Source organism: Aedes aegypti, chromosome 1 (genome assembly GCF_002204515.2).
Source record: "Aedes aegypti strain LVP_AGWG chromosome 1, AaegL5.0 Primary Assembly, whole genome shotgun sequence".
Classification (NCBI taxonomy): domain Eukaryota; kingdom Metazoa; phylum Arthropoda; class Insecta; order Diptera; family Culicidae; genus Aedes; species Aedes aegypti.
In genome coordinates this window covers 28,483,919-28,497,735 of record NC_035107.1, presented here as the reverse complement: position 1 = coordinate 28,497,735, position 13,817 = coordinate 28,483,919, and the positions used below count along the sequence as shown (strand labels likewise).

General features: G+C 37.6%; 1 protein-coding gene across 3 annotated transcripts in view; it reads right to left on the bottom strand.

Annotated features, from left to right (window-relative positions):
* LOC5568336 (post-GPI attachment to proteins factor 2-like) overlaps positions 1-13,817 on the bottom strand; it is a 65,588-nt gene that overhangs the window by 9,015 nt on the left and 42,756 nt on the right. For all 3 annotated transcript variants that reach the window (XM_021839259.1, XM_021839258.1, XM_021839260.1), the window contains 2 exons: positions 7,910-8,044; positions 7,679-7,840 (listed from right to left, as the gene is read on the bottom strand). In XM_021839259.1, the coding sequence (XP_021694951.1) occupies positions 7,679-7,840; positions 7,910-8,044 (297 nt within the window). The remainder of the gene's footprint in view (positions 1-7,678; positions 7,841-7,909; positions 8,045-13,817) is intronic.

Genomic DNA, 13,817 nt, shown 5'->3' with positions numbered 1-13,817 from the left:
TGCATGGAGTTTTTGATGGATGAATGGCAGAAAAATTACTTGGAGCGAAGTCAAAGAAATTTCCATCAAAACACTATTACAAACCTCCACAAATCTCGCTCTTTTTTATCCATCATTTTTATTCTTCAAATTTTGATAAATTTAATTTACGAATCTCTGGATAGCATTGGCGTAGGAACGATTCTTCTAAAAGTATCTTCAAGAAATCTCACAAAATTTCAATCTATCATAGCAGAAATTCTATTTAGAGAATTTCTGGATTCTTAAAAATCTTGGAGCAGGGGAAAAGCACTAAAAATTCGACCCACAAGAATTCGGTAAACGTTCGATAAATGTTACAATTTTATTTTCACCGGAAAAGGCCGATGAAATTGTCAATAAAATTAAATTTATGATAGCGGGGATGATCCAGACATAACAAATTGCAAAGAATCGCAGATTGAACACTTAAGGAGAATTTCAGAAGAGTCTCCAGAATATCTGAGGAATTTTTTGTGTTCATTCTGCGATTCTAAACATCAGTATAGGCAAGCTCCTAATGAAAATCCTAAAGTAGCGCTTAGAACCTTATTCAAAACATTTTCAAAATTCGAAATTCCGAGGATTTTTTATAGATAGTAAAATATAGTTTACTAGACTGGCCCAGCTTAGTATGGGAGAAAAATAAAGTTGTATAATTCCACGGGGCACCCCCCACGTTTGTTCCTTAGTGTTAGAGGGTGACTTCCTAAAAATTTCAGCTAATTTGGTCATTCCATGAGTTGGCGCATTTGAATTGAAGTTAATATGAGATTTCCAGCTCAAACATATGGGAAACAAAACATCGTCTACTCTTTGGGTCAGGCAAATTGTTGATCGCATTCAATTTAACCCAGAATATCAAAAACACTACTTGATACAATAGCGAACAAAATTGAAGAAGGTTGTATCATGATTAAAATTGAAAAAGTTGATGTTTTAACTATCTCAAGCAGATTTGTTAAGTACAAGCAATATTGCTTTGTATTTCTTCAACACCGCATGGTGGCAGCCATCAGGCGCATCATAGCCACCTATGACGCAGGGAGAGCTGCTGCACAAGGCGCATGCATATATGAGATTATACGTGAGTTCTGACATAAGCCTAATTTTCAACAACTGAAATGTTAATGAAAATGAGCTTCAATTGAGATACAACCTTTTACAATTATGTTCATTAGGGTATCAACTAGTGTGTTTGACATTCTGGGCTCGATTGAATTCGATCAACTAGTATACGGAACGAAACAGTGACATAGGGTCAATTTTCAATATATTTGAAACGAATATCCCATACAAACTTCGGATTGAATGCGCCAGCTGGTGGAGCAACCAATTGAGTTGAAATTTTGAGAGAGCCTTTTTCTTACCCTAAGGCACATATCAAGGGGGTGCCCCGTTGAGTTTTACAACTTTTTTGTTTAAGGGCCAGTCTAATAGTTTACTTTACCATACATAACAGCGCTTTATCAATGGTTAATAGCTAAGATTGATTACCAATTTCGTCCAACAAATTTATCGTATTCAATAATTTGTAGATAATCAACTCGTTTGATGTTGTAATATAGTATTCATAGATAATTTTCCCTGACCTGTAGTGAAATTCCTTGACTTTCCACACCCTGACTTTAAGAATTTCAGAGAGATTTTTGAACACAATTTTGGTAGTATTTATTGTAATATTTCTTGGAGAAATCCTAAGTATTTCCAGAAAATCCTTAATACATTACTAATGAACAACTTAACGATATTTTCAACAATTAAAATCTATGTGTGATAAGTACGTAGTTTAGCTTCATGGAGAAATGTTTAAAATTATGATGTCTCCTTTTGAGCAATTTGATACAGTTTCTTCGATAAATTCCATATTATAAAGCCTAAAGAAACTCCGGGAAAAATCTGTTTAATAATAATAATTCCATGGGAGTCCCAGCAGAAACTGAGTGAAAACTGGTAAAGGCGTTCTTGCACTAGAATAGTGCGGAAATAGTTCATGAAGAGATCCCCGATACTTGAAAAGTTTGTGCAAGAACTTCAAAGGGATATTCTTCGTGAGTTCTTTGGAAAAATTCTTGAAGGATTTTTTTACTGGATTAGACAAAGAATTGATATTTTCCGTATTTATTATTATTATTATTATTATTATTATTATTATTATTTTTATTAATATTTATTTAGAACACTTTACCATACGTGTGGCATTCGTGTCGAATTTTTCGTAATTATTATTATTATTATTATAGCTTTATTAAGGAGATTTTCAGCCCTAGGCTGGTTCATCTCCGCCATTTTTCGCCATTTAAAATTGTAATTTACAAGCATTACTGTTATTCAGAGATAATAGCTGATATCAGACAAAAACACAAACAGATAAATTCAACGCAAATTTTCGCAAACTACGAAATTTGCGAAAATCATGATTATTACTTCGGTAAATTAAGAATTTTCTAGGCCCCCCCTAGGCCCCCTCCAGGAAAAAATCCTAGCTACGCCAATGCTGGATAGTTGAAAACAGTTCTGGCAAAAGTCACGCAGGTTTTTTTTTGAATTCTTTCCATAATCAAACAATCCAATGGCTATTAAATAAAAATTTGTCTGCACATCTGGCATCCCATTAATCATTCTTGCGGGGATCCATGAAATAAATAAGTATCTCGCCAGAATTCATTACAAATATCCTGATGTATATCCCTGTTTAATACCTTTAAAGAATTAATGAAGAAACAAATTTATGGAAAAATATCAATTGAAGAGAAAAATCCTAAGGTAGATATATGGCCTGCTAGAGTAGTTTATAAATAAGTGTATTAAGAAACCAAAAAAAAAAGAAAGTTAACGGCTTCTCATAGAATAAATCATCGTTTTCGATTTGGATCCAAAAGATTCCGTAAACTCTTATAATAAGGACTTTTTCAAAATGTCTACCCCATTTTCTGAAAAACGTTGAATTTTGGATTTTAGGGGCAAGTATTCAATTATCTGATGATAAATATCTTGATCCCGTCTAAGCAAATACTAAATGTAATTGGTCGGTGTTCAGACAGACAGGACGAGATGATATTTTGGCCGCGTTAAGATAATATGTACAGCGGAACAAAAATGACCTGTTCGCTTGTCTCAAAGATCAAATTATGTGGCTCCAGTAAATTTGGAGTTACCGAATCACAATTATGATGGTATCGATTTTAAAATGATATGTAACCATGATTTATTAAACATGGGGTAATTAGAACCACCGAGCATTCCCATTTGATCTTAAGTGTTTGTATGAGATATACTATCAGTGCACCAGTATCCGCTCATGTTCCAGTAGCCACTATATGTTCAAATCGACTAATTGAATCATTCTGAGGACATTCAGAGTCTATGAATGGAGAGTTGCGCAAAGAGAACTGGCAACAAGTTCTCCCATCATAAATCATTTAATTATTCTGGCCACCTATTTTACTGTGTGCGCTTTCCAGTGACTTCACTCAAATGCACTTCCAATTCGAATGTTTTTTTTTGCAAATTCGCAAAGAACAAAATTGAAATTGGTCTCTGGTTTTGTAATTATAAAGTAATAACAATGAAGTGTTTAATAGAGAATTGCAACAACACATACGACAAACAGCATAAACTCAAAAACTTGATCTTTATCGGTTTCCGCGCGCCGAGAAAGTGTTTTTTTTTTAGTCATTTGCTGTCCCTCTGGGATTTGACCGAAAACAGCGGCAACTGTAGCGTAAGTCTGGGTTGAATAACTATTATACAGTTTTCAAAATATCTAATTTTATATAGTTTATTAAATTTCATTTGCATTTCAACTATAAACGGAATCATATATTCCCACTGATGGAGGGAGATTACTTACATTACCGTTACATTACATTGTAGGGGTTTATTCACAAATTATAAGCCCTAAAGAGCAATTATTTTGTTACATCATCGTATTAGGTACTCCGCAACTTATACCGTAGCAATAAAAAAATTAATTTCATCACGATAACAATACTGCTCTTGTCCCAAAACGTGTTTGTTTATTTGGCTCGATAGGTAGATGATTTGACGGTTCAATAGGTTTCAGTCTTCGCGCAACTCTCCATTCATAGACTCTGAGGACATCGTTTTGTGTATTTACTCAAATTACATTACTTTTTAAACTCGTGAGCGGGCTACTGGAACATGAGTGGGTACTGGTACGTTGACGGTAGTTTGATTCAAATCGGACGAATGAATATCGATTTTATCGAATATTTGAACATACATTCGTCCTCGATACTAATTGTGTCGTTTCCGTTACATACACTGAGGAAAGCAAACGTAAGACTGTCATAAGATTTGCTTATGGAATTACGACACAAGAAAAATCTTTGAAATTCATAAGACCATCGTATGGTTTTCGGCAGATGTTGTTTCCATAATACACTTCGAAGGAATTTCGTAAGATGATCTTATGAACCATCATTGACTTGATAACAAAATCCATAGATAGTCTTATGAATTACGTTCTGAACCATTCTTGGTTCCATAAGACTGTCTTGTGTAATTTGAGCTTTAGATTATAAATTTCAATGAATGAATAATACTAATCCGCGTTGAAAAATAGGTTAACCAACTTGGGAAAATCAAATTTTCATCCATTTTGTCACGCCGCAATTCGATCAAAGCACTTTACTGTAAGCATTAGAATCGATTTGCGATACAACAAAATGGATGAAAATTCGATTTTCTCTAGTTGGCTAACCTATTTTGAACGCAAAGAAGTATATCATAGCAGCGAAACATTATTGAGAAAAGTTGTGAAGAACGCCTGAATTGTTGCAGGTTTACGTTAGGGGCGGATTAATGGATGAGGGGGGTTTGTGATTTCTTACGCGTCATACAAATTGTTTTGAATTTTCATTCCCAAATCTTATTGTTTGGATCCAATTCCTTAATCTGTCCGAAAGAAAGTGTTAGTTACAGCGGAATTGATGATAAATAGAAAATATTTACCCTTTGATGCATTAGAAACGGAGTCAGCCAACGACAAATCAGCAAACACGTCCATTTCGGAAGCCATATTGAATTTCTGATAGTGAAATGAGAAAATTTGCCTCACGTGGTTCTTCACAATGATGAGCAATGGGGTTCATAAGCGTTCTTATGACATTGACAATTGATTGTTATGAAAAAATTACACTTGTCTTATGAATCTCAATCTCGTCGAATGAAATACACAAGTGTCTTATGAACCAACAAAAAAATAATAAAAAACGCGTTCATTAGTGTGATCTTATGAAAATCATGCGAGATTTTTGCCTCAGTGTAGCCATGTACAATACTTTCCCAAACCATCAGTATATTTTCAAAACGAAAGCATAACCAACTTCACCTTTTCACCAAACAGTGCCTAAGAACATTTATTTTGTTTTATTATTATAGAGACTTTTAGCCCTGAGCTGGTTCGTCTCTGAACACACCTAAGAACTGATTTCTGTGCTCTCACTCCCAAAATTTTGTCGCATTTTTGAAGCATCGTTAAAGGAGATCCATGACGGTTTTGGAATCACAAAATAAAAAACTCTTTGTGAAATCTTTCAAAAATTGTCTGTATGAAATTGGAAGAATTCAATATATGTATATCGTTTATATAATATCGTAGGAATTCTTCCAAACGAACTTTCCTTTAAAATACCTCCTGTTATAGTTGAATAAGAAATGTCTACACTAATGTTAGTAACAATTCTACAAAAAAATCAGAGGGGGTTGTGTACAAGACACGACCGCATGACGTTAACTACGCCAAGTGATTTTCTGCATTTGAATTTAAGTCGATTGTCATAGTTGCAGCCTTCCTTTAGTTCAAACTAAATATCGTAACGGTCGCAACATTATAGATTTTCAATTGACAGTAGTTAACGTCAAAATTTAAATCTTTCATTACGTGGGGAAAGAAGGGGAACCAAAGCTGGCAAATAGAAAATATATTGCATCTCAACGGCACAGCAGCAGCGTCCTCGGAAACATCCTCAAATTGCCGTATAAATCAATTATTGTATGATGCTATGAGATGAATTAAGAGATTATAGCAAGTATGTGGTAAACACATTAGGGAATATTACACAAATAACTCTTTAAAACACATTTGTTGGCTCTAAAAAGGGCCGATTGAATTGTTGAATTTGCGTAACACGGACACATTTTGACAGCGCACTGGTTGCAATCCTCCTCGCCCGATGAGATTTGCGGTGCGGATGACGATGTGCGCTTCAACAAGCGGCTTTGGTCGATTTTCTTCAGCCATCTCGTACAAACTTGCCGCCGCTTGGTGATCAACAGCTTGCCTCTGGAAGCGAGGAGCTGAGCAGGTTTGGAGGAGCTCTTACCAGCTCGAAAGCGAAAACAGAATGAAACCGAATTCAACGAAGGAGGGATGCTTTATACCCTTAGAATAGCAGGTGATGCTCCTCCTTTCAAATTCTTCGTTTTCTTATCTGGGAAATAGGCTATATGAAACTGATGTCTAGGTAAGGGATGTACAAGATTAGCATTATGCTGTTATTGCATCCCGACGGCACTGCAGCAGCGTCCTCGGAAACATCCTCAAATTGCCGTATTGTCAATTATTCGTAATAAATCAACTATTGTATGCTGCTATGAGATGAATTAAGAAATTATAGCAAGTATGTGGTAAACACATTAGGGAATATTACACAATTAACTCTTTAAAACACATTTGTTGGCTCCGGAAAGGGCCGATTGAATTGTTGAATTTGCGTAACACGGACACATTTTGGCGGCTTTGGTCGATTTTCTTCAGCCATCTCGAACAAATTAAAGAATATTACACAATCAACTCTTTAAAACACATTTGTTGGCTCTGAAAAGTGCCGATTGAATTGTTGAATTTGCGTAACACGGACACATTTTGACGGCGCACTGGTAGACTCCTCCTCGCCCGATGAGGTTTGTGGTGGCGATGACGATGTGCGCTTCAACAAGCGGCTTCAGTCGTGGCGGCGTGTTGTTGTTCCATTCGCGTTCCATTGAAAACTGAGCTGAGAATGCGAAAGGCACTCGAGACTTGCTCGCCGACCATGTTCACAGTCTGACGGCAAAAAGAAGAATGAGCGAAGAAGCAGGAATCGGTCTGGTTTTATAGTGCGAAGCGGAACGCAAAAGAAGCGTGGAAAACTGCTTGCACGTGATTGGTTGCGTAAGAAAGGGGTCGACATTTTCCAAATTTTCAATAGTTTATTGTCGATATTCAGTATCTTTCTCCATTCGAGGAAATTGCTGTATACATTTCCGACCGATTGGTGGGAAAATTTTTAAAATCTATAGATAAATGACTGAGTTATTAGCGTTCAAAATCTTTCATAATTTCGTGACGGTCGCAAATTTTTAGATTTTCAATTGACACCCAGTATATTGCCGTAAGACGTAGTTAACGTCAAAAGTCTTCTTGGAGTTTTATCAACAATTCTTCCCCAAGTTCAGTTGCAAACATGTTAGTACATATTGTATTGAATCTTGTTGGTGCCAAGATGCCAAGAATATTTAGGAAATAGAAAAATATTATGTAAATGCGGGCATTATTTGAAAAAATCTAATTCTTGTCCCACTCTACTCTATAAGCTTGATGATGTGCGAACAACCTTAATTGCTATTCAATATACATTACGCTATTACTCACCGCCAAATCGTTGAGCTCCCGAATCAGCGCCCGGTAATAGTTCTTGTACACGAAGGCAATGATTATCCTCGGCCCGATGTGCAACGCTATTGAGATCCTCCACAAGTACCTCTGGGGGCTGACACCGGTGATGGCACTGATCGAAGGGATAACATTGTAAACCTAAAAACGTAAGAAAAAAAAACTGTCAGCCTTCAAAGAACAATGCCTCAATCGGAAAAGTTTCCTCACCCGACAGTGGGTTTCGTGGATTTCCTCTGGCTGGAAGACGTAAGCCGACACGAAGCACACAAACAGCGTTCCCAGTGGGAGGACCAACGTAAAGACACAGATATCGCGAAAACTAACAATCAGATGCACGGCGAGCTGTGGCGGAAATGGAGGAAGAAAGGACACAAAAGAAACATTAGGACCGGCAAGAACACCACCACTCGCGCCGGATGGGTGTGACGTCAATGGTCTTCTATAGATAACCGTCCGTCATCCTCTCGTTTCGTATCCGTGAATATTTTATTGATAAAGCAACGTGCGATGTCTTTCTAAGATCTACACTAGGGTGGTCCATAACGATCGAAGTTTATAAATCTTAAGTAACAACCCTCAAATTTGTCCTTTTGAACTCCTCTAAGCTACTGTGAGTTATCATTGTTGTTGCATAGATCCTTTAGTGAAGTTCAGCGAGAGCAGCTCCAAATAATTTTTTTCCGACAATCCAACAGCTGAGAACTCGGTAATTATTTGACGGATCTCGGTAAAATACCGCTCCTGGTAATAAATTTGGTTTGCCGACATCTCGGTATAATAAGTACCGAGATTCGGAATTAAAAATAACCGAATTTTCAGCTGCTGAATTCTCGGCGATTCGTTTTTCCGAGGTAGGTGGAATAATTTAAGTGTGTATAGTATTAATAAAATACATTCGTTAGTAACTTGAACATAGTCCACTTTACGAAACGACAGCACTGATGATATTGCTGTTACATTCACACGTCAAAATTTCATTCATAAAATAAGCGATCAGCTGTTCAAAAACGTTTCGTAAAATAGACTATAAGCCATTTTACGAGACGTTTCGGAACAGCTGATCGCCGAAACGGCGTCAATTGACAGGAGACCTGGGATTTTGTTTTGATAAAATCCAGCGTGATTTTTAACAACGCCTCATCTTACCAAATGGGGACATGGAGAAAACTGACAAAAAAAAAGAGATCCAAAAATGTTCGTTACTGAAACATTACACTTTTTCTTCTTCTTCTTGGCATTAACGTCCCCTCCGGGACAAAGCCTGCTTCTCAACTGTTCTTATGAGCACTTCCACAGTTATTAACTGAGAGCTTTCTATGCCAAAGTTGCCATTTTTTCATTCGTATATCGTGTGGCAGGTACGATGATACTCTATGCCCAGGAAAGTCAAGGAAATTTCCATTGCGAAAAGATCCTGGACCGACCGGGAATCGAACCCAGACACCTTCAGCATGGCTTTGCTTTGTAGCCGCGGACTCTAACCACTCGGCTAAGGAAGGCCCCATTGCAACATTACACCTAGGTATTGTATAAGCTACCACTGTTTAAGATAAAAAGGCACTTTTATGATCAGAAATATTTTATTGATTATTTTCCATTTAGGTTTCCGCCTGTATGAAAATCTACGCTAGAAATACGCGTCATCAACCATCATCGTCGCGAATGCTGATGACGATGATTGAAAAGGTGAACTTTAATCCCAGGTCATCTGTCATTTGACCAGCTTCGTAAAATGGTTTGTTCTCCTATAAATAGAGAAGGGACTGCAAAAAATTAACCTAGGGAAACTGAACTGAGGTCGAACGGAAAAAACAGTTTTTGACTTCCCGAACCTAAACAAGGATATCTTATTCATTTTCAAGCAGATCTAAATAGACGCCAGGCTAAACATCTACCAAACATAAAATAAATATATCTGGTTATCGGGAACCGATACTGATATGGCCAAAATAGGACTATTATGTAATATAACGAATCCCTTTTTAGAACTTCTGATCGCCACAGCTTTTTTGGGTCTGGATCATATAGAGCTCCAGGAAAACCAGAGATTTGTCCAGAAATGGCTTCAGGGATTCCTTCAGAAATTCCTCATTGGTTTTTTTTATCAGCAGAAACAAAATCCATAGTAATCTTTCCAGGAATTTCTCCAAGAATTCTTCTATTGATATCTCCAGAGATTTTTTTAAGTAGAAGTTTTGACTGCCACCGATTTTTTTAGATCGGTTTCAAGAGGGCTCCAGGAATACCTGTTGCAGTTTTTTCAGGAATTCTTCAAGAAGTTCCTCCAGGGATTCTACCAGAAATTATTCTAAGGATTTCTCTATAGAGAAATTCTTTATAAAGATTCCTTTAAAGATTTCTCCAATGATTCCTTCAGAGATTCCTGCAACGGAATCCAAATATTTCGTCAGTGATTCTTCTAGGGATTCTTCCAGAAACTCCTACAATGATCTCAACATCGTTTCTTTCAGAGATTTCTCCAGGAATTTCTTCAAGAAAATCTCTACATAGATTCCTTCAGAGATTTTTTTTTCAGAAATTCCCCTAGGGTTTCATTTCGGAAAAGCTCTACAGAGATTCCTCCATATATTTTCCCAAGGATTTCTTCAGGGATTCATACTGTTTCTCCAAAGATTCATCGAGAAGTTTCTCCAAGGATTCCTTCAACGATTACTCCCGGAACCGGTTTCGGTTTGGTCAAATTAGGACAATTTGCTTATATAGCGAATCCGTCTCTTTCGACGGAGTAAAATTTATGAATGTTTGTCTATAAATATTTTATCGCTGACCTATTAGAACCACCGCAGTCGTATTTTTGGGACCGATGCCTTCTTCCTGCGATTTCTTCAAGGATTTCTCCACGAATCCCCCTAGGGATTCTTCAGACAAATCTCTACAGAGATTCCTCCAGGATTTCCTCGATGAATACCTTCATGGATTTGTCCAAAGATTTCTCTAAGGATTCCTGGAAGTATTCCTCCTGGAATTCCTCCACAAATTTCTCCAGGGATTCGTTAATCGCCTTCTCCAGCGAATTCTTCAAAGACTCTTTCGTGGATTCTTCTAGAGATTACTCCAGAGTTTGCTTCAGGATAATTTCTACTTTCAATTCTTTTGGAGTTTTCTCCAGAGATTCCTCCAAAGAGCTATCCACGTATTCCTCTAGATATTCCTCCAGAAATTGTCTCAAGTTTTTTTATGGGATTCCCCCAGAAAATACCTTTGATCGCAAACGAATTCAATATTATTTCCCAGAATTGCTTCAAAAGTTCTTCCAGATTCCTCAAGGAATTCTTCAAGGGATTTCTCCAAGTTTCTTCAGAGATTAGCCCAGGTATTGCTTCAGTGATTTCTTCCGGAACTCTTCAAGAAAATCCTGCACGGATTTTTTCAGGAAATTATCCAGCAAATCCTCCCGGGATTCATGCAAGAATTGCTGCATGAATTCCTAAATGGATTTCCCCATACATTTTCCTATGGGCTTTCTAGAGATTCTACCAGGAAGTCCTAAAGGGATTCCTCCAGGAAATTTAGTAAAGAAAGACATTCTTTGAGCAATTTCGGGAAGAATTCTTGGAGGAATCTCTGGGATATTTTCATATAATTACTGAAGGAGTTCATGGAAGAATCCTTTGTGGAATTTCTCAAGGGATCGCTAGACGATATCCCAGAGGAATTTCTAAAGTCACCTGGAATTTTTATGGAGGAATACTTAAATGATTCCCTAGAAAAATATCAGTAGAAATCCCTGCATGATCCCTGCATGCATCCCCCTCTGTACAGGTTTTCCAGAAGAAATCCCTGGAGGGATTCGTGGAAGTATTCCTGGAGGAATCGATGGAGAAATTTCTAAAGCAATCTCTTGTAGAAGAAAGAGCTCTAGAGGACTACCTGGAGAAATCCCTGGAAGCATTCCTGTAGAAATTGTTAACAAGATTCCTTGTAAAAATCTATGAAGAAATTCATAAAAGACTTTCTTGTAAAAATCCACGGAGACATCATTAGAAGAATTCCTCTTAACAGTATCCTAGATGAATACCTGAAGGCGTTTCTGGAAGAATTCCTGGAGAAATCTTTAAAGTAAACCTGGAGAAATCGCTCAAGGAATTCCTATATTCTCCTGGAGAAATCTTTGGAGGTATCCTTGGACAAATTTCTAGAAAACTCTCTAGAAGAATCTATGTGAAGAATTTTCTGAAGAAAACCCTTTATTGATCCCTGATCCCTGGAAAAACTTCTGGAATAATTCCTGAAGAAATTTCAGGAGGAATTTTTGGGGAAATCCCTGGAAGAATCTGTGGAGAAAGTTCTGAAAGAATCCCTGAAGGTTTTCCTGGAGCCCTATCTGAACCGGGTCCAAAAATGTGGTGGCGGTCAAAAGTTACAATCAGGCTCGATAATACTCCTCAACATCATCAGAGTTTGGTGACATAGTCTAGAGCAGCGTGCTGCCTTTGCCTCTTTGTAAGGGAGCGAAAAAAGGCTGAGCAGAGAGGCAACGAAAAATGAGCGAGGAAGATGCAGCACAAAACACAACAGAATAAAACTCCATCAAAAAAGAGGGCCATCACAACTCCCCGAACACTGATTAGTTTGGGCGGGACGCTCAAGAGTTCTTTTGAAGCGTGAGTAAAGGTGAGCGACAGAGATGACAGAAGCATGAATATTATTGTGGAGAAAAGAGACAAATTTAAGAGGAAAATAAACATTTTTTGCTCAAAATTGAAGCAATTTTCATGAAAAACTATCATTGCACCGTCTTTGCTATCAGTAATGCGATGATAGATTTTTAAGTTTTGATGATTGCTGATGATCGGATGATGGATTCTTGAGCCTTAAACCATCACTTTTCCCCTCCAGAAAATTGTGGTAGTGAGAAGATTTATTTTTTTGCTCACTCATTACATGCAAACACTAAGTAGGGGAACTTACGTATTGTCGGCAGCCTAAGCAGTTGAACTTTTAGGAAGGCAATTATACACAACAACAAAGCACAACAATTAACAGGAGACACCTAAACTACACTTGAGCACACTTAATTTATTAATTATTATGCACAAAACACTATTTTGTTCTCTAAATCGTCTATTTTTCCTCACCAAAGTCACGAGGCACTTGTTGTTTTATCGGCAATGCAATTACTATTGTCGGCAACAAAATTGTTCTCTTCGGCAATCCAAAAAAGTACAAAAACTAGGTTATGTATTGGTAACTTTTCGTATTTGTTGACAATGCCTGAAATTGAACGTCACTAATTATGTTCTACTCGTTGAAAGGGCCAATGCAGAAAAATACAGACTACACTGAGAACAGCATTGCAGTTATAAATAGAATAGCTGAGAGTCATATTGTATACACAACGTCACTGTGGAATCTGACTATTTGCCGTCCTACTCGCAAGCGGGAGCTCTACGCGACTTGCTTCGTTCACTGCTGACTGAGGAAAGAGGCCGAGTCCGGTCGATGTGCTCACACGTACCGGCTGTCGATATATCCGGACGCTGAATCGATCATGACGCTCGACTGGTTAATCGATCTCGAGTTACGAGTTGTCAATCCAATAACACCAGGGGTAGGACGTTGTTACACTGACACCCCACATCTCCCTTCTTCTCATTAAAAGAAAAAGTAATAATCAAATTTAGCAATATTAAATGGGGTAGTTTCAAGTAAATGTATCCCGAAGTCTGTTTCGAGATGCCTGTTATAAAATTGAAAATCTCGATTATGAAGATTTATTTGCTCAAGGAAATGATCAAGACGTAACGCTAGTTAATGAATAACAATAATGTAATAGTGATAATGGTTTAAATTCCTCAATGTTGATCGTCAAACCGAACCCGAACATCTTATGTTACTTCTGATCTACATAGTGTATGTAGTCTTTAAGGTGACTTGGAATCTGCTTCTGTCTCATCGGTCGCTGTGGATTGATGGCTTGCTCCGCTGTGGTCAGCTCGTTGGATGACGGTGTTGGCTGACGTCCCGAATTTTCCAGAATCCGTGATCGTTCTCTCCATTCGTGGACTTTCTGAGTAACGTGCCTCCTTATTTGTACTCCTAAATTATCCACTAGAGTCAGATTACCGTTACACTGTTCAACAACCGTATATCT